This window comes from Tasmannia lanceolata, unplaced genomic scaffold (assembly GCF_043159265.1).
Source record: "Tasmannia lanceolata isolate RefF3 unplaced genomic scaffold, GAP_Taslan_0.1 ptg000008l, whole genome shotgun sequence".
NCBI lineage: Eukaryota > Viridiplantae > Streptophyta > Magnoliopsida > Canellales > Winteraceae > Tasmannia > Tasmannia lanceolata.
Window position 1 is genome coordinate 37,666,844 of NW_027518685.1, and position 26,941 is coordinate 37,693,784.

General features: G+C 36.8%; 2 protein-coding genes across 2 annotated transcripts in view; one reads left to right on the forward strand and one right to left on the reverse strand.

Annotated features, from left to right (window-relative positions):
• Window positions 1-19,505, reverse strand: part of LOC143885305 (agamous-like MADS-box protein MADS3) — a 45,008-nt gene extending 25,503 nt beyond the window's left edge. Inside the window, exons 1-2 of the mRNA XM_077389412.1 lie at window positions 19,224-19,505; window positions 18,997-19,124 (exon numbers count right to left, since the gene is read on the reverse strand). Of these exons, the coding sequence (XP_077245527.1) occupies window positions 18,997-19,124; window positions 19,224-19,277 (182 nt within the window). The 5' untranslated portion in view covers window positions 19,278-19,505. The remainder of the gene's footprint in view (window positions 1-18,996; window positions 19,125-19,223) is intronic.
• A 5,285-nt stretch (window positions 19,506-24,790) lies between these two features.
• LOC143882948 (uncharacterized) lies at window positions 24,791-25,718 on the forward strand. Its single transcript, XM_077386325.1, has 2 exons — window positions 24,791-24,973; window positions 25,152-25,718. The coding sequence occupies exons 1-2, from the start codon at window positions 24,791-24,793 to the stop codon at window positions 25,716-25,718; spliced, it is 750 nt and encodes a 249-aa protein (XP_077242440.1).
• The last annotated feature ends 1,223 nt before the right edge of the window (window positions 25,719-26,941 follow it).

Here is a 26,941-nt window from a genome sequence, read left to right on the forward strand (position 1 = left end):
ATATCACTTCCCTTTGTTTTCTTAATGCTATGTTTTTTAGTGATCTTGACAAGTTCAGACGTAAAGACTTTCCGCAATTTTATTACCACGTTGAAGGGATCAACTGCGCCGCTGACTCTCAATTTCTTCTTCTCCATCTCAATTTTACATTCTAATAAAATTAAGAGAAAATAATTATGAATTTTAAATTTTACTTCTCCAAAGAAAAGACCTGGCACACTATAGAGCTTTTGAAGAGCTCTCCATTGCTCTCTCGTCTCATAACTCTATTTTTATTTCTATTTGTCACTTTGGTAAAAACAGAAAATAAGGGAGATTTGTTGTGAATTTTTTTCTTTTAGAAAACCCCAAATGAAGCTGAAACGGTAAGGACTGGTTTAATTTACTTGAAAATCTTAGTAAACATTACCAAGATCTTCTTTACTTGAAAAACTTAGTAATGTTTACTAAGATTACTAAGATTTTTTTTAATTGAAAATCATAGATTTACCATGATTTTTTTTACTTGAAAATCATAACTTTACTATGATTTTTTTACTTGAAAATCTTAGTAACCATTACTAAGAAAATCATAGTATAATCTTAGTAAACATTACTAAGATTAGTAATCTTAGTAAATATTACTAAGTTTTTTGTAAAGAAAAACTTAGTTTTACTAAGACTTTCTTTGGGAAATGATTTCAGCACAAACATGTTTGATACATGTGTGCAACTACCTTGTCTTTGAACATTTAAAGAGCTATCAAAAGATTATTATGATTTCCAAAAAACACTTACAAGCCAATTAAATACTAAACGACAAGCTAGTAGTGCGCATGCATCGAAACATGGTTGTGCTAAAATCATTTCCCTTTTCTTTATTTGAAAATCATTTTACTTGATACATACACGCACCTAGCTTGTCTTTTGGCATTTAAAGAGCTGTAAAAAGATTCTTACGATTCCCAAAAGGCACTTACAAGCCAATTAAATACTAAATGACAAGCTAGGAGCATGTTTTGATACATGCGCGGTCCTAGCTTGTCGTTTAGTATTTGATTGGCTTGTAAGTGCCTTTTGGGAATCGTAAGAATCTTTTTACAGCTCTTTAAATGCTAAAAGACAAGCTAGGACCGTGAGTGTATCAAAACATGTTTCTACTGAAAATCTTAGTAAAACTAACATTTTCAAGTAAGTTAGGACTGTTTCAGCTAGGGTTTTTTCCGGAAGAAAATAAATTCATATCAAATCCCTTTTTTTCTGTACTTGAGGCAGAATTGGGAATTAGAAATAAAAGTAGAGTTAGGAGACAAAAGCGCAATAGAGAGCTATTCGGAAGCTCTCTAGTGTGTTGGGTTTTTTTGTAGAAAATAAAATTGAATGTTCTTAATTGTTTTTTCTTAATTTTGTAGGAATTTGTAAAATCGAGATGTAGAAGAAGAAATTGAGAGTCAACAGGAGATGGATCCGGTCAACGTTGTAACAAAATTGCAGAAAGTCTTTATGGTCGAACTCGTCAAGATCACTTAAAAATACAGCATTAACAAGAAAATCTCCAAAATAATTCAAAACATTTCAAAAAATTTCATGTAAAGAAAAAATGAGATATATATAGGAGAGTGATAAATCGACTCCCATGTATCTTAAATCGACTCCCCATGTGTCTTTCTCTCTCCTCTGGGTTAGAGAGAGAAACAGGAGAGAGAAAGACAAATGGGGAGTCAATTTAAGATATTTGGGACTCGATTTATCACTGCCCTATATGTGTGTGTGTGTGTGTGTGTGTGTGTGTGTGTGTGTGTGTGTGTGTGTGTGTGCTTTATTGTTAAGATTTTCTTTACTTGAAAACATTACTAATATTTCTTTACTTGAAAATATTAGCTTTTGAAAATCTTAGATAACATTACTAAGATTTTCTTCACTTGAAAATCTTAGCAAATATAACTAAGATTTTCTAGTCATATTTACTAAAATTACTAATCTTAGTAATGCTTACTATGATTACTAAGATTTTCTTTAGTTGAAACTCTTAGCTTTACTATGATTTTATTTACTTGAAAATATTAGTAATGTTTACTAAGATTTTCTTTGCTTGAAATCTTAGTAAACATTACCAAGATTGACTAAGATTTTAAGATTTTGTTTACTGTAATGTTTACTAATATTACTAAGATTTTCTTTTCTTGAAAATTTAGCTTTACTAAGATTTTCTTTAGTTAAAAATCTTAGTAAACATTACTAAGATCTTTTAAGGAAAATCTTAGTAGTGTTACTGAGTTTTTCTTTATTTGAAAATCTTAGTAAAGCTAAGACTTACTAGAAATCTTAGTACACTTTACTAATATTTTCAAAACGAGAGAGAGAGAGAGAGAGAGAGAGAGAGAGAGAGAGAGAGAGAGAGAATCCTAGTAATGTTTGAAATTGTTTTAAAGAGCTTCTTTGTAAAGCATTTTTTTTTTTACTTGTTTTGACAAGTTTTGCAGGAATGACTTCTTGTAATTGTATCATCAGATTCACGGGATCAATGATTACTCTCAATTTCTTCTTATCCATCTCAATTTTACAAATTCCTACAAACAGTTAAGAATATTAACTTACCAACTTCTCCAATAGCTTAAGCTGTTGGAGAAAGGTGTTATTTAACTTTTATACTCTAACACACCGCTGTACTTGGCCCACTTGGCAAACACGTGGCACATGTTGCTATCCGGGAGGTTTGAACTCAAGACCTTTGGCTTTGATACCATGTTAACTTACCAACTTCTCCAAAAGCTTAAGCTGTTGGAGAAAGGCTTTATTTATCTTTTATACTTTAACAAAGAATTTCAAATTCTCTGAATAATTCATACTTCAAAAAAAAAAAATCCTCACATGTTCTTGTTGTGCCGAGAACGAATGGTGAACTCCATGTACCAAGCTCAAGCGTCTATGGCCATTTGTTGGCGGACCATCCATCGGACTGTCCTAGTAGGTCCTACTTACATTTTACACAGTTAAAATTCTTAGAAGAGGGCTAGAAGAGGGCGAGTGCAAATGTGACCAATAGCTGTGAATGTGAGCAGCAACTGCGGCAACACAGTAGGCTATAGACTTAGGGCAATGGTTAGAGAAGGAAGAAAACAAGGTCACTCGAGACTTAAGAGAGATGAATAAAAAGATACTACGAATAAAAATCGTTCTAAAAAGTGCATATGACTTATTTTTACTAAAATTCCCCTCAAATAATACTTTAAGTTATAAAAAATTAGAGGGTATTTTCATAAAACAGTATAATAAAATCGGATTTAGAAGTGTCCCACGAGCTTTTGTCGATTGTATGAACCTTATCAGTAATTTCAGATCCTATGATAGGGTCCTGAACCATGGATCTTGATAATGTGCCTAGATCTTGTCCGTTTAAGTTCAGATTTGGATGTCCATCAGACCGTCTGGGTCCATTGAGACCCCTACCTGCATGTCTATAAAAGACCAAAAAGTGGCCATTTCAAATAGGGTTTTGCTAACAGGTGCCCTAAGGGCACCTGTTAAGGTGCATTGGGAAAGAGATTTTACACTTATTTTTATGAAGAAATATCAAAACAGGTGCAAAAGTATTAAAGTATGTGTAAAATGATTGGAAAATCTCTTTTCCAATGCACCTTAACGGGTGCCCTTAGGGCACTTGTTAGCAAAACCCTTTCAAATATATACGAATTTCAAATGAAGATTAATCGACTTTGAAATTTCCAAAGCAACTTTCTCTCTCTTGAAGTCTTTGAAAATTTGTTTTTGCCCTCTTTTGAAGTTTTCTCTATAGTTTACTATTACAGATACTAGTGTCTCACATTCTGGAAAATTCAAGGGTGGTTCGTGTTTGTTACTGTTTGTGAAATACTTCAATAAACATAAGTGGATGTTCATCGGGCTTTATTTATTGCACAAACATAAGTGGATCTTCATCGAACTTCATTGTATCTTGGGGGCGAATTCGTGGTTACCCTATGCACACCAATTGGTGTGGGCAAATACCTACCTAACAAAAGCTACATCTGTAATGTGCCAGCATCTCATCTCCTTTTCTATCCATCTCTACTGTCAAGTTTTCCAACATACCATCCATTTTAAGAGCTAGAGATGTAGAGATGGCTTTCTCTATACTGTAGAACTAATACATGTTGTCTAAGAGCACTATAACCTTGGTTTTTGTTTTTTTTTTTTTTTGTTTTTGAAAATGGTAGCCAATTTATTGAAAAAAAGAGGACTGAGATGGTCGAAGTACAATGGATAAGAAACAAAAGCTAAATGTGGAGTCTACAATAACTGGAAATACAATCAAGGCAGGAGAGAATCAAGCGGAGCCAATGATTCCTTAGCAGACACCCACTCTAGCTAAACCATTCACCGCCAAGTTGGCAGATTGCCGTACATGATGGAATACCATAAAAGATCTCACCCAATCAAACATCTCATTGAACAACCTGTCAAATCTCCATAGATGTTTCTCTACCTGCTGCCTAGACAGTGGTCGGCCTTGTAAAGATCACTAAGCAGCCTAAGCTTATATTCCCTCACAATGTTTTTCTCTAAAAAATTGGTTTACCGAACTTAGAAAACTTAGCTTTCCAAGGAAACTTATTTTAAGGAAAATAATTTCGTTGTTAGCACCTATAAACTAGAGAACAGGTAGGCTTTGAACATCCACTTTATCGTATACATCATAACCGGGTTGGTGTGTTGTTTTCTTCTCATGTATTTAGTGCAGAAACTCCACCTTTTTAAACAGTGAATCTTACATAGCCTGCTAGATTTTAGCCAGTAGACAAAACCCTTTTATCAACAAACAAAGTGTCATCATTGGTCTCCCTGTTCGAGAAGCTTTATTTCCAAGAGGAAAAGTGTCTTGATTCCTTGAAGCTGATAGTTGTACTTGTTTTCTGCATGATTTTATTGGTAAGAGTACAATGTTTCCTACTCCGTTTCCAAAGCTGGACACAGCTCTGATTTCAGAATGACAACGTTGTTGCTGTGTACTAAATGCATTTAACTCATTGGCAAGGCACTATCCTGACGTCATAAAAGCGCCATACAAACTCTTTTTCTATTCTGGGTTTTCTCACTTTGTTCTGTAGCCCCATCATGAACAGTAGAAGGTCTAAACGTTGCACCCATTAGTGCATCTTAACTGTCAGACAAAAAGAATACTGTGATGGAGGCTAACTAGACTGTAAGGATCTTTCTTTTTTTACTTGAATTTTTAGTTTTTTCATCACCAGATAGGCAGTCTAGATCGAGTTGGGATTCTTGGACGTTGGGTGGAGATTGCATGAAGGAAAACTAATATCCTCTGCACCCCATCAAAGCATAATCTGTGAAAGATTAAGGATTCATTCATATTGATAATACGAGTCGTTTTCTTTGACCCGGTAAAGGATGCGGCCCCGAAAGAACGGAGGAACCAAGGGGAGGACTAGCCATCTTGCTTTGAGAAATATAGAAAGGGGAAATACAAATCCCTAAGTATCAGAGTTGGTTTGTATGAACTACCTAATTAGAAAAGCCAAAGTTAATAACGTGGAGGGAAGATGAAGATAGGAGATTTAGGACCGTACTTGCTGTCTTCTTTCAAAGGCAAGCAAGGGTATTTTGGTATCAAAGAAGATTGTTGGGGTTGATTGGTAATATATAAAAAATTGCTACTCCATCTTTTCTAACTACTCGTAGTTTCTCTATTTAACGTAAGGGTTATGTAAGTCAAAAGGTGGCTATCTTGAGAGAGAGAGAGAGAGGGGCGGGGGAGAAGGGGGTGGTGGTGGTTTGTGTTTATGGATGTTCTATGTATTTACACTCTATTAAAATCCTAAACAAGAAATGGAAATTTTCAAATAGTAAATATTTTTATTATTGATTGAAGTGACAACAGAAAGAGGTTGTTTTGGGTGTTCAAAGGTTAAAAAATGCGATCGAAACATCTAGCCGGAATGCTAGTTGAAGCATCAAAGTAAATCTCATCCCCTTCAACGGTGATTGAACTATTCAAATCCCTACGACGGTGATTGAAGGACCCTTTTCTTCCTTATTTTATCTACTTTGTCCCCACTGCTTGACAAGAAGGAACCTCCGGATTTTCAGACTACATCAAAAGGTAGTGAAAGTATCTCTCTTGAAAGGTTTGGAGATTGATGAAAATAGAAGAAACAACAAAACATTATTTAAAAGAGATCACAAACTGAGCATTCTACACTATGGCAAGAGATGTACTTTGATTACAAACGTAGACTGAAGATTAAATGTCCCTAGGGTGAGTTCTCACTCTAAGAGAACCAAAGAAGAAGAAATGGATAAAATATGGGTCATTCAAGCATGACTAAATCTCCTCTATGTAGAATGGCAGGAAGCTTATAAGTTCAAAAGATCCCTTTATATGCTTAACATTTTGTAATGGTAAAGATGACATTAAAGCTTGTTTAATATCATGGTCAGAGCAATAATTAACGACACATAGTTCGATAGATGATTTGGGAAACACAAATCACTTAACTAGTGACATGAAAAAAAATATGAAGTTTGAGAGTATGAAATGAAGTGGTTTTCTCTTTAACTAATACTAGTCATATTAGAAGAAATAACACTTAAGTCAATATGATGAATACCGAAGATTACTTGTAACGTCTCACATCATTAATGGCAAACTACCATTCTAGATAGTGATTCAAACCTGTGAATTGTGAGGGTTCGCATCATTCTCTAACCTATGAAATCTTTTTCAGTTCTATATTCTTATGATATTTTATATGGTATCAGAGCTCAGAGAACAAGTATTTAGGAAGTGATTCTCCACTCTCATGAACATGGTGATCAAGGACTCAAGCAAAACATTAACCTTCTCTTCTTCTATAAGCTTTCTTTGTTTTATCTTTCATTATCTGCAATTGGAGCCTTGCACCAAAGTTTCTTGCCTTCTCCTCTATCGGAGTCATTGAGATCCCATACATCCCAGAACCAAAATCATAATTTCACTTCTCAAAAATTATAATTACTTCTTCCAACATTCGAACACCCATATCCCCATTCTCATCTTCTTTCTCTCATAAACTCTAGTTAATAGCACTCCTAAACCCTACTCATAGACCTATTAGAAACCCTAGATCTTAAGACCCTTCTAATTTGAAGCCCTAAATCTTGAAAACCTTCCTAGTTTCACTCCCAAAACTCTAGTTTTGTTCCGTTTTTAGAACTCCATAACTTGAAACTCTAGATCTTAAAACTCTACTTTTTTGAAATTTTGCCTTTAAAACCCTTCTCATTAAAGACTTTACGGCCATTCCAAATCCTTAGAGCACCCTAAATCTTGAAACCCTAACTCTTTTAAGCCTTATTTTTATTTAAACCCTAGTTTATCTCATATACTCTATTTTCAATGTGAAAACAACCCTAGTCCCCACACTAATGTGTGAACATCTGCTTCCGCGAGAGGTGCGAACATCCGTTCGACTCTCGTGTCTCTTTGCTGGAGTACTTTGAAACTTTGGGGCAATCCTCCTAATAGTGAGGCCTAATGGGTGGACCACTTTTGTTCCTCCACACCACATAGTATGAAGGCCATATTTTGAGGGGATTTGGTTAGAGTCTCCACCAAGGCCTTTGGTCCTATAACCCATTTATGACTCTTCAGCATGTTTGCATCCCCTTTGAGTTTGGTAAGTGCCATACTATGGCTACAGAAGGTGTTAGCCACCATTCTCTCCCGATGAAACATGTCTGTAAGGTAAGAGATGTTGTCAACCCGGAGGGTGGGAGTCTTTCGATAATTTTAAGTCAAAGGGGCTAACGGTGTGGAGAGATATTTTAAAAATGTCCCCCCTATTCAACCTGAATATTAGATTTAGGGTTTATGGAGGGGATAGAGTTAAGTTGTAGAGTGATTTATGGTGTGGTGATAGCCCGCTCAGGTTGTTGTTCCCGGAAATTTTTCGGGTTGCGGTGAATAAAGAAGCTATGGTGAGTGAGTGTATGATTAGTAGGGATGGTGTTTGGGAATGGTGCCCGGCTTATAGAAGAAGGTTCTTTGCTTGGGAGTTAGATTCTGCGGCTAGACTTACGAGGCTTTTGGATAATGGCTACATTAAAAGAAAGGGGATGGATAAGAGAATATGGACTGCAGATTCTTCTGGGTTTTTTTCTGTCAGATCTTTCTATACGAGCCTGATGCCCTGCCCGACTCCCTCTTTTTCAGCAAAGGTGTGGAAATTTCATTGTCTGCCGCGGGTTAGTATCTTTGGTTGGGCCGCATGTCGCGACAAGATTCAAACCATTAACTTTCTGAGAAACCGAGGTATGTGGCTTGTTGATCATTGTCCCTTATGTCTTGCGGATGGGGAATCTGCGGATCATCTATTTATGCATTGTTCGTTCACCCGGTCTATATGGGGTCGCATATTTCTGAGATTTGGGATCAGCTGGATTTTCCCTAGATCTATTGAATTGTTGTTGCAACAATGGAGCTTTGTGCCTTGGAAGAAAAAAGGGAAAGTTTTGTGGGAAGTATGCTTGCTTGCCACTTGGTGGGTGGTATGGGAGGAGAGAAATGTGCAGGTGTTTGAGGGAATGTCCAAGGCTCCTCATTATCTTTATATGCGGATAATTGCTTTGGTTATTAATTGGACGAGATGCCATCAATCTTTCCGGTTTGTCTCAGCGTTTGATCTTTGGGAAGGCTGGGGGGGGGGGTGTGCTTGAGTAGTGAGTGGGCTAATAAAGTTGTGCAGAGATGGGAACCACCACCTCAAGGAGTGTTAAAAATAAACTTCGATGGTGCTTGCTTTGGGAATCCTGGTCCAGCCGGGGTGGGAGGTTTATGTCGTGATGATGCCGGCAAGGTTCTTTGGTCTTTTTGGGGCTCTTTAGGTGTGACTGACGCTATGGAGGCGGAAGTCCAAGCGGCTTTCAATGGCTTAAAAAAGGTGAGTAGGGACCGTCCGATGAGTGTAATTGTTGAAGGGGATTCGTTTAATGTTATCCGGTGGCTGAGGAGTGGGATGGCTCCACCTTGGAGGTTTTTGGATCTTTTTGACGAAATGGAAGATATATTGGCAGAATCAGATATTGAGTTGATTCATGTTAGAAGGTCTGCTAACGAGAAGGCGGACGCTTTGGCTAGAAGAGGGGTGGTATGCATCTCGATGAATTGGTCTGATCAATTTCCTATTTGATGGCCTAGTCATTTTGTAATTAGTTTTTATTTTTTAGTTTTTGTTCTGTATCTTTGGGTATTCCCTTTCGGGTGTCCCTTCTGTTTCTTTTATAATATATGCCATTTAAAAAAAAAATAAACTGAAAGTGAAAGACTGGGCTATTATTAAAGAAGGGGACTGAGTGGGTCCACACTACTGGCAAATTATTTATACTAGACCATCTTAAGAAAAAGCATCGATCTTTAGGGTCCAATAAGGCCCAAAGCCCCATGGCTTTCTCCTAATATGCCATAGTTGGCCCTAATGAAATGCCACTTGGGTGTCCGGGGCCATCACTCAACTCCTCAAAGTCTTCTTGCGCGTTCTAAAGCTTTTCAATCCTTTCAGGGGGTCAAAACCACCTTTTTATGGTTTTCAGCCTTTTCTGGGACTTCTAGCGAAGGATGAAGTCAGAAGTTCATACATTTTTCCTCCCTTAGAGCACTGAGTCTTGGGCCCTCTTGTAGGCTTGTAAACCAAGGGTTTTTCGCTGGTTTAGGGAATGTGGGACTAAACACAATGAGAAAAAGCTAGCTCAGGAGTTTATCTGTAGGATTGGATATTTGCAACTGCAACCTATGGTTTGCGAGCTGAAGAGTTTATCTGTAGGATTGGATATTTGCAACTACAACCTATGGTTTGCGACTGCAAGTGAAACCCTAATTTGGATATTGCTGTTGAGATAGCAAGTTGTCTTAGTGCCTATTTTTATCTTGGAACTGAAGGTTTTTTTATAATTTGATATATCCAGAAGTGGGCGATGGTTTTTTTTTTGCTCGTTAAATTGGGGTTAGGCAGACCCCGACCAGAATATATTAAACAGAAAAAGAATTACAATCTAGGGTAGAGGGTCCCAGAGGAATCCTCTAAGGCAATTACAAAGAGGTCATATGGAATACAAGATAGGGAATGGGATCCCCTTTACAAATGCAATTGCTTTTAGATAGGAAATCAGCAGCCCTGTTACCTTCTCTCCAAATGTGGCTGATTTTCCAAGAATTTAAGGAGATTAGATCTCGATGGAGCTTTTCAAGGGCAGGGATTTTTCTCCATGGGCAAGGCCATTGCTTTCTAATAATCTGAACTGCATTGAGAGAATCTGATTCTATCCATAAATTTTCCACCTGTCTGTTTCTGGCTAGCTGAACACCCCTGATGATTGCTTCTAATTCGGCCTCTTGAATGGGGACTGAGTCATAGGCAACAGAGAAGAGAGAAATGATCTGGCCTTTGCTCTCTCTGAAGATACCTCCCAAAGAAACCATATCAGAACTGATCGAAGCATCTGTGCTTATCTTTAACTCAGTTTGAGAAGGTAGCACCCACTGGCAAAATCTAGATTCCGATTGAGAATGAAAGAGGGGGAGATTCCAAATCTGGGCTATACGACTGTTTACTTCATTCAAATCTTCATTCAGTTTAAGGAAGAGAATACGGCTCCTTGCAACACGGCAGATTCTATCTAAGATAATGCTCTTGTGAGTTTTTATCTTATCATGAAGTCTGCAATTTCTTTCTAACTAGATGTAGTAAACAGAAGCAGCGAAGAGGATTCTTGAAAGTGGGCGATGGTTGGATGATTGGAATTGGGAGTTTTGGGTATTTAATAGTATGATGAAGTGTGTAGTAGTTTGGCTATTATGGGTGGTGGTGGATTCTCTTGGTTTTTTTCCCACAAATACATTCGGTTTGCATGGTTGAATGGGGGTGCGTACACAATGCCAATTCATTCTTTCAAAATTTAAAATCCCCATTCTTTACCCCATTTGAAACCCTAAACCCCAAATTATCTTCCTCAAAAACTCCAAACCAAAGTTACTTCCATTCGAATTCCCATATGCACCAATTTCTTTCATTCTTAAACCCCAAACTCTACAACACTAATCCTAATCTTTTGAAATCTCATAGCCCTAACCCTCAATTTTAGAAAACTATGAATCCACTTTCCCACCAATCGATCACTACAAACCCTAGTTTCATCATTATTCGTTCATTCAAAACACTACTCTTGCCAACATTTCTATTCAAACCTTAATTATTTTTTTACATTCCTCAGCTCAGGTCCTTCTATCAACCAATCTTTCTTTTGAAAAAAGTCTCATTTACAAAAAGAATCCTGCACATGAAAAATAATAGTGCAGATATTAATTAACTCATTATTGCATGACTAAGTTCCACACTTATTCTCAAAGTACTTGGCATCTCTTCTTCTCGTGGATCTTGTACTAAACTACATGATCCATTTTCTTGTAGCATGCTACCATAACTTTTAAGGACCAGCCTATCACCCTAGCTCAAGATCCATTGCTCGTTCCTCCATTCCACCGCAGTACTCTATCGATTTTCTGATTAGTGGGCATAAGAACCGTAACAGCTATCCACAAGGAAAAAAGAGATACGAAAAACAGATTAATAATATATATATATATATATATATATATATATATATATATATATATATATATATATATATATATATATATATATATATACAGAGAGAGAGAGAGTGTGGTATCCATGTGGACTCACCTCTCAATTTCATAGTAAGGAGAAACCCCATGAAGGGGTGTGACTAATTAATAGGGGGTGCTTCCCCATTTAATTTAACTAAGTGACGCCGAAACCTAAGAGGGAGAAATACTATCCATTCAAACAAAGGAGGAGAAATACAAAACAAATGAACGAGATAACCAGGAGAGAGAGAGGGAGAGAGAGAGAGGGAGAGAGAGAGAGAGAGAGAGAGAGAGAGAGAGAGAGAGAGAGAGGGAGGGAGAGAGAGAGAGAGAGAGAGAGAGGGGGGGGGGGGGGGGGGGGTTCTATTGATTCCCCATCTTATTTTTTTATGAAAGAGGATGGGATCCCCTCATGATCGATTAAAAAAAATCTCTCCCGCTCTTTTGTAAGGAGATATAAGAAAAAGTAGGAGAGTATCTGTTAAAGAGGTTAGGGGTTGTTTTTGTGTCAAACTAGGATTTCTATTTTAGGAAGTGAGTTGAAGTCACTCAGTCCTATACTAAATTGGATATTTATAGTTAGTATAAATGGGGTTCTAATTGGAGTTTGATGTGAGATATGGTTGGATTGAAGAACTTCTAATCATTATTTCTCTGAAGGAAGAGAAAGCCTCTATAAAAAGGGATGAATGGAATGAAAGTTCAATTATTCTTTGACAAAAAAGAAAAGAGTAAAAGGGAAAGGAACAAATATAGAGAGAGAAAATCTCCTTGAAATCGATTTTCTTATAAAGGGGGTTCCCCTTGCGCCTACTTATAGGGGAGGAAATTCCTCCTATAATGGAAAATCCCCACTCTTCTCAATAGCCATAAAGAAAAGAAATCCTCTCTAGCCCCTTGAATTTCAAGAAAAAGAAAGAGAAATAAAAAAGAAGGAAAAGAAAAGAAGAAAGTAACCCCTCTCTTCCATCTCTCGCATTCTCTCATTTTTGGAAGATTCATCTTCTTCTTAGGGATCTTGATCTTGGTTTTATAAAAAAGATTTTACAGGAATTTATTAGAGGTAAGGGAATTTCTAGTCTAAAAATAGTTTTATATTAATATAGTTTAGAAAAGCGATTCTATTACTAAATTTTGTTCACAAGTGAAATTGTTATATATCAAATAATGTTGAAAATTATTTTATGTGAAAACCATCCTAAATTTTTTCTGAAAAAATTATTTTGAAAAAGGAATTTTGCTATTGATTCTCAATTGATATTCAAATAGCTTTAAAAGCGAACTTGTGATTGAATCTTTTTTGATAAATGTGATTGTTTTAAGTCAATTATTCGGATCAAGTATGGAAAATAGCTATGATTTGTGGACACGGACACGAGTGTTGCCTGTCGACACAGACACGAAGTGTCGGACACGGCGAACTCCCAAAATTTAGAAAGGGGGACACGCCTAAAATAGAAAGAACATATAATCATGATTTGTGGACACGGATTTGTATGCCGAGTTTCGACACGGATATAAGGTATCTGACGTGGCAACCCCAAAAAATCTAGAAATAGTGTCACACTCATACACATACATACATATAAAGTTACTGACACTTCTAGAAGTACACTTAAAAGTGTCTCAAGGAGTGTCGACACTTGTGGACACAGGTGTCGTGTCGGCAATAAATTCAAAGTGTCGGCCAAATCATAGGAAAATAGTTATTTGACACGTATCAATGGAAATTACTTTGATTTCAATGCTCGAAGTACTGACTGTAGATGATGAATGTATTACTCATTATGATTCTTATACTCCGGAATCATTAAACTCTGGATATATTTTGTTCTCTATTTATTTTAGACTCTTGGTCTGAGGCGTTAAATGTGGGTAGCATGGTCATGGCTTTTGTTCCATGTGGTATGTCTGTGATCCTTGATATAGTAGACATATGTGACTTCCTTAAATCATTACCTACCAAGCGCTTTCTCAAAAATCACTATCTACTAAATTTTATGATACATGTTTCAACCATCATTTCGCTGAAAGTTTGGGATCAATCATTGATGACCAGGTTTGGGCTATTTGAAATCCATGATAAATTCTACTTGATGAATTATTCTGACTGAAAATTAAACCCTCGTAGAGTTCATAGATCTACATTGGTTATGGATTGGATGTTTTTTTGTCTGTGAAGTAAGAAACTCTAGTCATGATAGAGTATTGTCAATAGATGTATATCACTAAGCAACAATGATAGAGCCTCATGTCTTGATGGTTATCCCTTCTAATATTTATGCCATTGATGTCCAGAAAAACTTTGGGCTCACTTACCTTGTTGCCTAGAGTTTTAGTGTCATTACATGTTCTTCCATACCCCTGCCTAACCTAATATTCTATTTCGATTTTCTCTTAAGAGATTTACTAAATCTAATACAAAACAAATAAATGTCAATAAATACTCAGACGGAAAATCATGAATTTTTTCGTATCAGAAAGTAAATGTACTCAGTCTAAAGTCAGTCTCATTCCGGAGTTAAGCAAGTAAACAGTTGTCACATATATGACAAGCGAAATCATAAAGCATATTTATCTTGCTCGAAGGCGAATCAGTAAGAAAAAGAGGCTTTTGAAGAGGAAACTACGGCTTATGGATTTTTTAACAAAAGCAAACAAGAATGTAGATAGATCAAACTACATGTTTGGCTTTCTCTATGCTTAGTTCTTAGCCTATCATTAATGGCCATTGTAGTTGTAATCTTAACTTTCTTTCCATTATTTAAAGATTCAGGGAAAAGGGGTCCGAGAGAGGTAGGGACATGATGATCTTTCGGTTACAAAAGAAGGCAAGAGAAATGGAGATTCAATAATAAAATTTATGGGCTTGGAATACTGATCACCTTTGAGACATGAACTGCTGAAAATTGAAGAAGCACATGCAAATAAGGACCAGACAACCATCATCCATTAGTGGAAGATCTCTATAAAAAATGATGGAAGATAAAAGACTACCACTAATCAAATTTTAAGTAAGTTACAAGTAAATAATAATAAATACCATTTTATGGGAATTGCTAGCGTCCATTGCAAAAGGCACTTCGCATGTGGTCTATTGCATGTCAGACCAGCCACACAGGCTCACTTTTCAGCAGCTTTTGTAGTCGTTCACGAGGTGGCTGGTCTGACATGCAACAGATCATCTGCGAAATGCCTTTTTGTGATGGACCCTAGCAAATCCCTTTTATTCAATATACAGTAAAACCACATATTATATTAAAAAAAAATTGGTTCTCTGCTCAGCAATGCTTTGCTTGTAAAAATCAGTCTTATATCCTAAATTTAAAAAATTAAAAAATAAAAATAAAATAAATTTGTATAAAATCTGACAAAGATTATATTATGTTAGACTGCAGAAAAAGATTCTATGGGCCCTACGAAATTGAGGAAATAATCGGAAAGGTGGCTTATAAGTTGAAACTCCAAGAGTGTAGCAAAATCCATCCTGTTTTTCATATTTCATTGCTCAAACCATTTCATGGCCCTCTTCCACAATCAGTTTGTACTCTTCCTATCCGAAGTTTTAATAATTGCCCAATTATCTCTACTTTAGCTATTGTTGGAGCTAGAACTGTTCTCAAAGGAGATATTCCAGTCAAGCAAGTGCTTATTCAATGGAACGGACTACTTCCAGAGGACACTTCGTGGGAGAATTTGAACGATTTACAATTGGAGTATCCCCATTTAAACCTTGAGGACAAGGTTAATTTTGATGGGGTAGGCAATGATAGCACATCAGAGCTACAAGAAACCAAAGAATCCGATCCAAACATTGCAACTGAGGAAGAAGGTAATTAGGCAATTGAAGAAGGACAGCTAGAGTTTAGGAATCATAACAGGGAAGGCAGAGTCAAGCGTAAACCAAGCTGGATGGCAGATTATATAAATGATTAGTCAGTAATAAGATAGTTTCCAATTAATAAGTGTTAATCCAAATTAGTTCAAATACAGTAGTAGCTTCGTATGTAGAAAATTAGTATAATACAAGTTTGTTATTAGGTCTGACAGATATGATGGACAATTCGGATATGCTCCTTATAAGGAGAATGTGGTCAGGAAAAGGGGATAAACGAATGAAATATTCTCTTTCTTCTTCTTATTCTTCTTCTTCTTCTTCTTCTTCTTCTTCTTACTCTTATTCTCTGTTCTTTTGGAATTCTTCAGATCTGTAATATCAGATCAATCGACCCTTATCACAAAACAAATGAACGAGATAACTAAGAGAGAGAGAGAGAGAGAGAGAGAGAGAGAGAGAGAGAGAGAGAGAGAGAGAGAGAGAGAGGATTCCTATGGATTCCCCATCTTATTATTTTATGAAAGAGGATGGGATCCCCTCATTATCGATTAAAAAAATCTCTCCCGCTCTTTGGTAAGGAGAAATAAGAAAAAGTAGAGAGTAATTGTTAAAGAGGTTAGGGGTTGTTTTTGTGTCAAACTAGGATTTCTATTGTAGGAAGTGAGTTGAAGTCCCTCAGTCCTATACTAAATTGGATATTGATAGTTAGTAGAAATGGGGTTCTACTTGGAGTTTGATGTGAGATATGGTTGGATTGAAGAACTTCTAATCATTATTTCTCTGAAGGAAGAGAAAGCCTCTATAAAAAGGGATGAATGGAATGAAAGTTCAATCATTCTTTGACAAAAAAGAAAAGAGTAAAAGGGAAAGGAACAAATATAGAGAGAGAAAATCTCCTTGAAATCGATTTTCTTATAAAGGGGGTTCCCCTTGTGCCTATTTATAGGGGAGGAAATTCCTCCTATAATGGAAAATCCCCTCTCTTCTCAATAGCCATAAAGAAAAGAAAATCCTCTCTAGCCCCTTGAATTTCAAGAAAAAGAAAGAGAAATAAAAAAGCAGGAAAAGAAAAGAAGAAAGTAACCCCTCTCTTCCATCTCTCGCATTCCCTCATTTTTGGAAGATTCATCTTCTTCTTAGGTATCTTGATCTTGGTTTTGTTAAAAAGATTTTACAGGAATTTATTAGAGGTTAGGGAATTTCTACCTTCTCTAGTCTATTTCAACAGATTATTTTCTAAAAAAAGTTTTAGAAAATAAGGAACTCCCAAAAATTGAAGAAGCACATGCAAATAAGGACTAGACAACCATCATCTATTAGTGGAAGATCTCTATAAAAAATGATGGAAGATAAAAGACTACCACTAATCAAATTTTAAGTAAGTTACAAGTAAATAATAATAAATACCATTTTATGGGAATTGCTAGCGTCCATTGCAAAAGGCACTTTGCAGGTGGTCTATTGCATGTTAGACCAGCCACCTCGTGAATGACTACAAAAGCTACTGACTGCGAAATGCCTTTTGCGATGGACCCTAGCAAATCCCTTTTATTCAATATACAGTAAAACTACATATTATATTTAAAAAAAATTGGTTCTCTGCTCAGCAATGCTTTGCTTGTAAAAATCAGTCTTATATTCTAAAATTATAAAAAAAAAAGAAAAAAAAAAAAACTTCTGTATAAAATCTGGCAATAAAAGTGTATTAATATAGAAAGGGTTTTTGAAAAAGGGACTATATTATGTTAGACTGCAGAAAAAGATTCAGATGAGAGCATTTTTTTCTAAAACAAGAAGGGCACAAGACTTTTAATCCAAGAATATCTTATTCTATAAGGTAAAGATCACTTATTCACTCATGAAACCCATCTTTCTTTTTTCTTGTATTGCAAGTCTTATCAAAATATCTGAAAGTACAAATAACAGCATATGTATGCTCTTCATATTTCAGTGCAAGTACTACTACTAATAATAAAAGTAAGAAATACAACGAAAATGGCAAGCGTATCTTCCAATAAATTCATAAATACAACACAGACGAGTTTTAAGAAGTAAATGTCCGATGGGTTTTCACGGAAAAGGGGAGTTTGTTTGTTTTTTTTTTTTTGGAGTACTGAGAATGTGAAAAGAAGGGAAGCGGGAACAACATGGGACATGATTTAACAAGTTTGGGATCTACCCATAAAATCCTTTGGATCGTTGAGAGATTTTCATTCGACATAGAACAAATCGAAACTCAGACCTTTACCTAATTCTTTTATGACACGTACAGAGAGAGAGAGAGAGAGAGAGAGAGATTTTTTATGTTTTTTTTATGAGAGAGATTTATGGAATCTCCCAAAAATCTGTACTCTTTCTCTTTTCTTTTCTTTTTTTTCTCAGAAAGACCTGGAACTGGAAGAGAAACCCTAGATTTTGCACCCAAGTGGAAATAAAGAAGAGAGAGAGAGAGAGAGACCCTAGATTCGTCCTCACTTTCCCATTTTTGTCTTTTTATTTTTCTGGGCTTCTCAAATTTCCTCAGAAAAAAACCAGTAATAAAAAAACCCTAGATCTTGCACGAAAGTAGAGAGAGAGAGAGAGAGATCTATGCAATCTCCCAAAAAACTGTACTCTTTTGTTTCTTCTCCTCTCTTTCCTCTTTCTTTTTTTTCTGGGCTTCTCAAATTTCCTCAGAAAAAAAAACATGAAGAAAAACCCTAGATTTTGCACTGAAGTAGAGAGAGAGAGAGAGAGAGAGAGAGAGAGAGAGAGAGAGAGAGAGATTTGCCAATTCATTTCGTCTTTATGAGAGCTACGATTTCGGTTTCATTGAATATTTACTTACCAGATCCATCCGGTCTCCCAAACAACTATACTCTTTCACCTCCCAGAAAAAAAAAACAAAGAAAAACCCTAGATCTTGAAAGACCATGAACAAAATCCCTAGATCTTGCACCCAAGTAAAAAGAACAGAGAGAGAGAGAGAGATTTATTCAATCTCCCAAACAACCACACACTCTCTTTTCTTTTCATTCTCTCTTCCCATTTTGTCTTTAATTTTCTGGGCTTCTCTAATTTCTTGAGAAAGACCATGAACAAAACCCTAGACTTTTCACCAAAGTAGAAAGATAGAAGAGAGAGAAAAAGGTGGTGAACTGTGTTGAAAGCTTGGGATTGGGAGAGAGGTTGTACATATTTGTGAAATAGAAAATACAAACCCACCTAATTTTCTGTGTAAAACACACACAGAAATCAAAAAAAGGAAAGACGAGATATCTGTAACTGCACTAAAAAGAAACAAGCAGATATCAACACCTTTCACCAATCTACTCAAAAAAAAAAAAAAAAAAAAAAAACCAAGCATTAAATAACAAACAAAATACACCATAGACAAGAACTTGAAATGAAATAATAAAGACACAAACAAGAATAAAACAGAAAGGAGAAATTGAAATGAAATAATAAAGACACAAACAAGAATAAAACAGAAAGGAGAAATATATATGAAGAGATTAGAGTGACAGAGAGTTTGTACCCAGCACTCCCAAATTCATAGAGCTTTCCACTGGTGGAAAAAATGATGAGACCGACCTCGGCATCGCACAAAATCGAAAGCTCATAAGCCTTCTTAAGCAAACCATTCCTTCTCTTTGAGAAGGTAACCTGTATAGAGTATGAAAATCAAGATGGTTAAAACGAAAGCATTGAGAATCAAGATGGTAAAAAAGAAAACATTGAAAATCAAATACTAAATTCTTTAACCTGACGGTTGATCTTGTTCTCAATCCTCTTCAGTTCAACTCTACCTCTTCCCATTTTGTTCTTTCAGAGAGAGAGTTTTTTAAATCTTGGGTTTGTTATAAGATTTGTTTATAAAGGGTTAGATAGCTTAAGACTACTTTCTGATCTCTGAAAATTCCTTGTTCTAAAAACAGCAAGATGTCTAGAATAAGATGTAGACGAGAAGTTCCCTTCTCTTGACTTAGCCTAAATAATACACTGCTTTTTTTCACTCTCTATTACCTACTTACCCCCCCCCAACCTCCTTCAATAAAATAACATTCACCTGAAAAGCAAAAGGGAATGCAAACCCATTTCTATTCTTTTCGTTTTTATTTCTATTTAAGAGAGGGAAAGAGATGTGTTTTCATTTTCACTTCTCTTTCTTGTTCTTAATTTCTCTCTCTTTCTTTCCCTTTCAAGCCCCACTGGAAGCACTGTTGATGAGTTAATGTATGGTGGTAACTGTCAGGCTACGTGTCGATCGTTGTACACGTCCTTTTCTTGTCAAATGATCCATCCATCACAAACATAGACTGACTCTCTCTCTCTCTCTCCAATTACTACTAACTGAGCTATCTATTACAATAACAAACTAAATGGCTCGTCTATGGGATTAACTAACTTTTTGTCGTATAAATATTGATTAGGGCTATCCATAGACTATTCTCTAATAAGGAATATATTTACACACAATAATTCACTTTCAATGATAACTAAATAACAGACTTCATCAACTACGAAATGGTCTATTCTTCATCAATGACTAGGTTGTACTTCTTTGTCTTTTGAAGTAGAGGTGCAACTCGGGTCCTAGTTCCAGCCCGATGGTTCAACCCGATGAGACTTGAGGAACCCTTTTTTCCAACCCGAACCCAACTCAAGTTCAACCCGACCCCAACCCGAGTTTTTAAGCTTACTAACAAAATGATATATAATTATTGTCAGGTTTCACCCCGGTCGGGTTGCCCAAGCCCTCAACCTAAACCCAACCCGAAGGATCCCCAACCCGACCCGACTTTTCTGGGGGTTGAACTGGACCCGAGTTGCACCCCTATTTTGAAGTGTCCATTGGTGACACCTCACATTATCATAACCCGAATATTCTAAAAAATATTTAATAAATATAATGAAGATATTGGCACCCACAAATAAACAATATCTTATTTGTGTAATATGGGGCTTGATCATATATTTCGAGTCCTCCTAAAATTACAAGAGTTGGACTGTGTACTACCTTAAGATCGAAGGGCTGTTTGGATGCATGTGAACTTTTCCGTGTATAAAACCTTTATTTTATAACAAATTGAGTTTGTTAATCATCAAAATATTTCAATGGGAGTACTTGTTGAACCCTTGGGCTAACATTTTCCAAAATAAAAAAATTCCCTATTTTCTAGGAAAATTGCAAACCGACAAGATACTGGAATTCCCTTTTCCATAGAATATTATTTTTCAAGAATTTATTCTCTGTAGATTCAAATGGCCCCTAATTGATCAGCTTAGCTTTATTTGGTATCTATTGAGTCTAAGGTCCAAGCGTGATGAGGGAAGCTAAGTGTATTATTGTTCTACCATCTTAGTTTCAAATTGAATACTAATCAGTTGAGTGGTGGTTTGGTTGCGGGATAATCTAACCCTGAATAAGACCTTTTCTCGGATTGCCTATTGTTATGGACAGCTTGTCCCAAATTTGTTTATCTATTTTTTGTCGATTTTGTTTTCAATCTTGGAATAATTTTTGTTCGTTGTTTTCTCCATGTTATCCTATCAAGGAATAAGTTAATCATCTAGAAGGACATGGGAAAGTTACTAATGGGTGCCCGTCCACACGGATGCCCAATTGGGTCTGCTTGACTCACTGCAACCCGGAGGAACACTACCTCATAGAAAGTGACCAAAATACCCATATCTAAGATAAAATGGAAAATGACCAAATACCTATCGTAAGATTAAATGACCAAACTACCTTCTTATAAAAAATAACTAAAGTATCCTTATCTCATAAAAAAATTATAAAAATAGCCCTAAGCCCTATGAGGCATGGTTGAATAAAAGATGATGGTGTTTTTTCCCATTTTCCCCAAAAATAGGTGTATTTTGATAATATTATATAAAATATGGTTATTTTCGTTATTTTTAATAAGATATGGGGTTTCTCTCATTTTCTATGAGATATGGGTATTTTGGGTATTTTGATGAGGTCGGTGGCCACTTTTTCATTCGAGAAGGGCATTTAGGCCATTTGCTATGACTTAAGGGTATTTTTCTAATTTAATGAGATATGAGTATATAAGAGTGTTCTAAGGCTTTTAAAAAATTTATATTATTTATTATTTTCCTATTTTGTTCACAAACTTATTATGAATACACAAGCTTTACATAAGGGTATTTTGGCCATTTTTCCATGAGATATGGGTATTTTAGTTATTTTCTATATCCTTTTAAAGTGTAAAAGATTAAGGGCCTGTTCAGTTGCCCAGTTTTTGCAGAAAGAAAACGGATATTAACCCCAAATCCACGGAAAATAGCTTAAAATCACCGTTTTGTTGCACGGAGACGGAAAGCGCGAATGTGACGTGGTTTCCGACTTATCCGACGTGGGTTATCCGTTTCCGTCATTTGAAATCCGAGTGTGTTAGTCGGATTTGAGCCTCGGAAAAATAGAGGAAAAAGAGGAGAGCGCTGTTTTAAGAAAACCCACGGAGAAAACCTCCCAACTTCGTCTTCCTCCACGGAGAAAACCTCCCAACTTCGTCTTCTTCGTCGCAACTCCTCAAAAATCAACAGGTAAGTCGCCTCCCTCTATCCTCTTTCCCTCTCTTTCTATTTTTTTTAATGTTTTTTGGTCGTATAAATGTGTCTTTTCTTCTATCTTGGAAACCCTCATTTTTTTCATTTTTTTGTTGGAAACCTTAGTTTTATGGTTTGATCTGTGTTGTAAACCATATATTTGACCTTTTTTTTTTGTTCGACAGCCTTTTTTTTGCTGGAAACCCTCTTTCTTGCCATTTGTTTTTCATATTTGTGTTGGAAACCCTCGTTTTTGGGTTCGATCTATGATCTAAACCCTTTTTTTGGCATTTTCTTTGTTGGAAACCCTCTTTATTGCCATTTCTTTTACTGATGTTGGATCTATGTTTGAAACCCTCTTTTTGAAGCCCTTATTCTGTGTTCCAATAGTGTAGGAAACCTTCTTTTTTTATTTTCTCGATTTCAGTTCATTGGCTTGGATTTAAGGGTTTGGATTTAGGCATTTGAGTTTATTGGATCTGATTTATTGTCTGTGAGCAAAATGTTTGTGATGCAATAAACCGAGATTCTCATACTTCTTGATTGTTTGTCTGTGATGCCCAATAGTGTTGTTTAATCTCTGGTTTGCTTTCCTTCGTTTTGCAGGTGGTCACCCTCTCATTTCATTTTCATTTCCAAGAACTATTCCATCCTTTTCAAGGTAATCAACACTCCCAGTTATTTTATTTTTCCTATTTAGGTAGATGTGCTTATATTGTTTGGATGTGCTTGGATGGATGGATGGTTTATGGAGGGGTTGTTTATGGATGGATGGGTTATGGATGGATGGTTTATGGAGGGGTTGTTCATGGATGAATGGGTTATTGATGGATGGTTTATGAAGTTGTTGTTTAAGGATGGATGGTTTGTGGAGGGATAGTATATGCATGGTTGGATGGTTTATGGAGGGAGTGTGTATGGGTGGATTGATGGTTTATGGATGGAAGTGTTTATTCTGATTGTGTTGTTTGTGATTATGTTGATTGTTTTTTTTTATTTTGTTTAAGATGGTTTATTTGTGATTGTGTTGTACTTTTCATTGAGTTATTGAGTTCTTCTTTAGAGTAAGATACCCCGTCATCCTACAAGGAGGAGGAAGAAAGAGTTGATGCGAAGAGATGAGTTGAAGCGTAGGAATGAGCTAGTTGGGCAAGCAGTCGCACTACTAATGACTGGTGCTGCTGCTATGTTAGTACTTTGGAAAGAGTACTACGAAAAGTATCTTCTCAGAGCTCCCTATGAAAGCAATTACTTAACGCGTCGTACGTTCATTTCTTTTGTCATCGATTCAGATGAACATTGTCATAACTTGCTACGGATGAACGTCAGCTGCTTTCGTCAATTTGTTGAAATATTTAAACGGGCGGGAACCCTACAAGATACAATCCATCGTAAGGTGGAGGAGCAAGTTGCCATCTTCTTGCATATTGTGGCACATAATCAGAGGGTTAGGACTATTAGAGCTTGTGCTAGACGTTCAGGGGCAACTGTTTTGACGTATTTCAACAAAGTACTAAAGGCAATTTTGGGTATGCAAGATTTCTTCATCAAACCACCGACAGGTGAGACACCATCGCAGATTGAGGGGAATCTAAGGTGGATGCCATATTTCAAGGATTGCATCGGTGCAATAGACGGGACATACATACGTGCTAAAGTACGTATTGAAGACAAACCTGCCTACTTTTGTCGTAAGCATTTTATAGCTCAAAATGTTTTGGCGGCCTGTGACTTTGACTTAAAATTCACGTATATCCTAGCCGGATGGGAGGGTTCGGCTTCCGACTCGAGAGTGTTAGCGGATGCATTAACAAGGGCTGAGAAGATTCCACTTATTCCAGGTACATTGTATATGACAACATTCTGGTAAACAAGTTCCCACTTATTACTAGTTGCTGATATAGAATCTTTTTTTATTTGTAGGAAAGTTTTACCTCGCCGATGGCGGGTACCCTCTCTTGCGACATTTCACTACCCCGCATCGTAAGACCGCATACCACCTAAGTGAGTGAAGTGGGCGGCGTCCATGGACTAGTAATGAGTTGTTCAATCACAGACACTCGTCCTGTCGAAATGTCATTGAGCGCACATTTGGCATCTTGAAGAAGCGTTTCAATATTCTTAATGAAGAACCAATGTACAATATCGAGAAGCAGATTGACATCTTCTTAGCATGTTGTTGCATCCATAATCATATTCGGCGTTTCATGCCTAATGATTCAATACTAGAAGATGTGGACAACTTTCTAGCTAGACAACTCTTGCTACAAACTGTGGAAGACGAGATCCTCCTCAATCAAGGGATGATGACAAAAGAGCAGGAGAGGAAATTAGAAACACGCTTACCACACAGATGTGGAATGATTTCAGTAGACGTCATTGACGTTAGGGGATTATAGTTTCACTCCATATATGGTTGGAGTAAATTTGTTATATTTTCATGGTTATATGACTCTTTTACTGTTTCGAGTAACTTTATTATGTTCTGATGGTTGTATGTGTGTTTATTCAAGTAACTCTGTTGTTATTAGTGTGATGGATTAAAATTTTGAAGGAAGATAGTAGCTAGTTGTTTTGGATGATGTATGCTGTATCTTTTGATGGTTGTATGTATATTTATTCAAGTTGTTATACATCTCAGGTTGTTATATGGATGTATGACTCCTAACGAACATATATGTGTATATTGAATCAGAATTACAACTACGCCACAAACCTCGCAGAAGAGGGGGAAGAATGTCATTTGGAATGACCAAATGGACAAGGTGCTCGTAGATACCCTTCTAGTTCAAATCGCAAAGGGGTACAAAATCCCAAATGGTTTTAAGGATCATGCTTATGTAGCTGCGGCCACTGCAATGAATGCCTTTTTCAACCTCCAACTCAATAAGGAGCACATAAAAAACTGCATCAAGACTATGAAAGAAACATACAAGAGTGTTTGCATCATCCTCAGTAGAAGCGGTTTTGGTTGGGACAATGACACCAAATGGTCACCTGCGAGAAAGAGATCTACAATGACTACGTCGCTGTAAGAAACACTTCCTCTCAAGATACAATCTTCTTATAGTAATATCATATCCAATATCTTCTTATTTTTTATGCTCCTTCTCACAGGCTCATCCAAAACATAAGAAACACTTCACTACCCATCATGTTTTGCATGACAATATGTGCAAAATCTTTGGAGATGAGTTCGCGAAAGGGGCCGGGGCTAGGACGCGTGAGAATCCAAGCATAGCAAGTTCACAGCCAGTCAGTCTTGATGACATTGGGGATGACTTTGCAGATAACCATACCCCCATGTCTCACCACCCACCATCTTCAGAAGCAGATCCTACTAATGGTGGTAGTGAGACATCTCCCTTAAGACGGGATGGTACCAGACGACAGAGGACTCGCCAGGGTGGGGCATATTTGGATAGTATGTCGCGTCTCTCAATAAGCATGGACAAGGTTGCCAGTGCCCTCACAGGTAATCGTGCCCCTGCTTACCTTGCACAGCTTCGCGAAGCTGTTAGAGGGGTTGGGGGTTTTTCGCAGGATATCTTGTTGAGGACCACAGAGTACCTCACAATAAATCCATCTCAGGCGCATCTTTTCATCATGTACGAGGAGGATGAGAGGAGGTCATACATCCGAAGGAAGATGGCTCGTTTCATCAGGCAACAGATGGATGATTGAGGGTGGTTATGGTGGTAGTTACTGTTATATGAACAATGCTTTTATGACACTTTTTGGGTGATGGTTATGGTGGTAGTTACTGTTATATGAACTTTCTTATTGGTTCCATTATATTGCTTTTAAAATCTGCTTCTTAAGTTTTTTTGAGTATTTTTTTCTATTAGCGGACTATTTGATAGGCTTAGGGGCATAACTTGCTTTCCGTTTCCTTTCTGTTTCCTGGTGCCAAAAGATGTAGCAGTGTAGGGTCTTCCACATTGGAAATTTTGATTTTTTGTGTTTCTTGAATCCTTTGAAGCCTGACCTGTAATATCCCTGTAAATAGGAGAAGAGGAACACATTTTTTGTCTTCTAATGTACTGCATGTGAGTTGGTCTATGGGCAATTGAAGTTTACTTGTTTACTTTTTCCTTCCATGCAAACAAGATGTTGTATATGCTTTTGGGGAGGTTTTTAAATTCCTGTTGGGTACCATTGGATCACCTTTGCAGCTTAGGAAGGACTTGACTGTGTCCAGCCAAGGTAAAACGAAGTCGACTATGTCCAGCCAATGGCTCACTCGTGGATTTTTGAACAGTGCATGTATTTACGTGATTTGGTTCACTAATCTGGTTGTCTACCATGAATATTGTTCATTGCCCCTGATCTCGCCATGATCTAAAGATCCCATCCCCTTTATCAAAACGTGTCTTTTAGGATTCAGTCAACAGAAGCTTAACATTTATGTTTATTAGAATTGACCTTATTGATTAGCCAATCGCCAAGCATTGGGCTAACACCATGTGATGGCCCCATGATGATCCCCATACCAACAATGATCCCATCAACCACATAATTTCAATGTGGAACCCAAGGCCGACAGTTGGTGCTTCCCACACGATGACCCACGATATCAATACTTCTAGTTCCCCACCTTCTCAAGTTTCTCCCTCTCCGGCCCTTCTCACAACTGACCCCACAAATATTCCATGGAATATTTTTTCAACGTTTCCAAACATGGCCTTTTTGTTCCCAATAAGTACCTTGATTTCTTAATTATTAATGTTTGCTTGCCCATATTTTTACCTGAAAAAATACAAATTAACTCCGTATTCATAGAAAATGATATTTCCACCACTTCTTTTAACATTTCCACCTAAAATGGAATCCTATGTGGTAAAGAACATATTCTGTGACGTTTCTTTTCCGTTTCCCTTGTAACTGAATGCACATTCCTGTTGTTT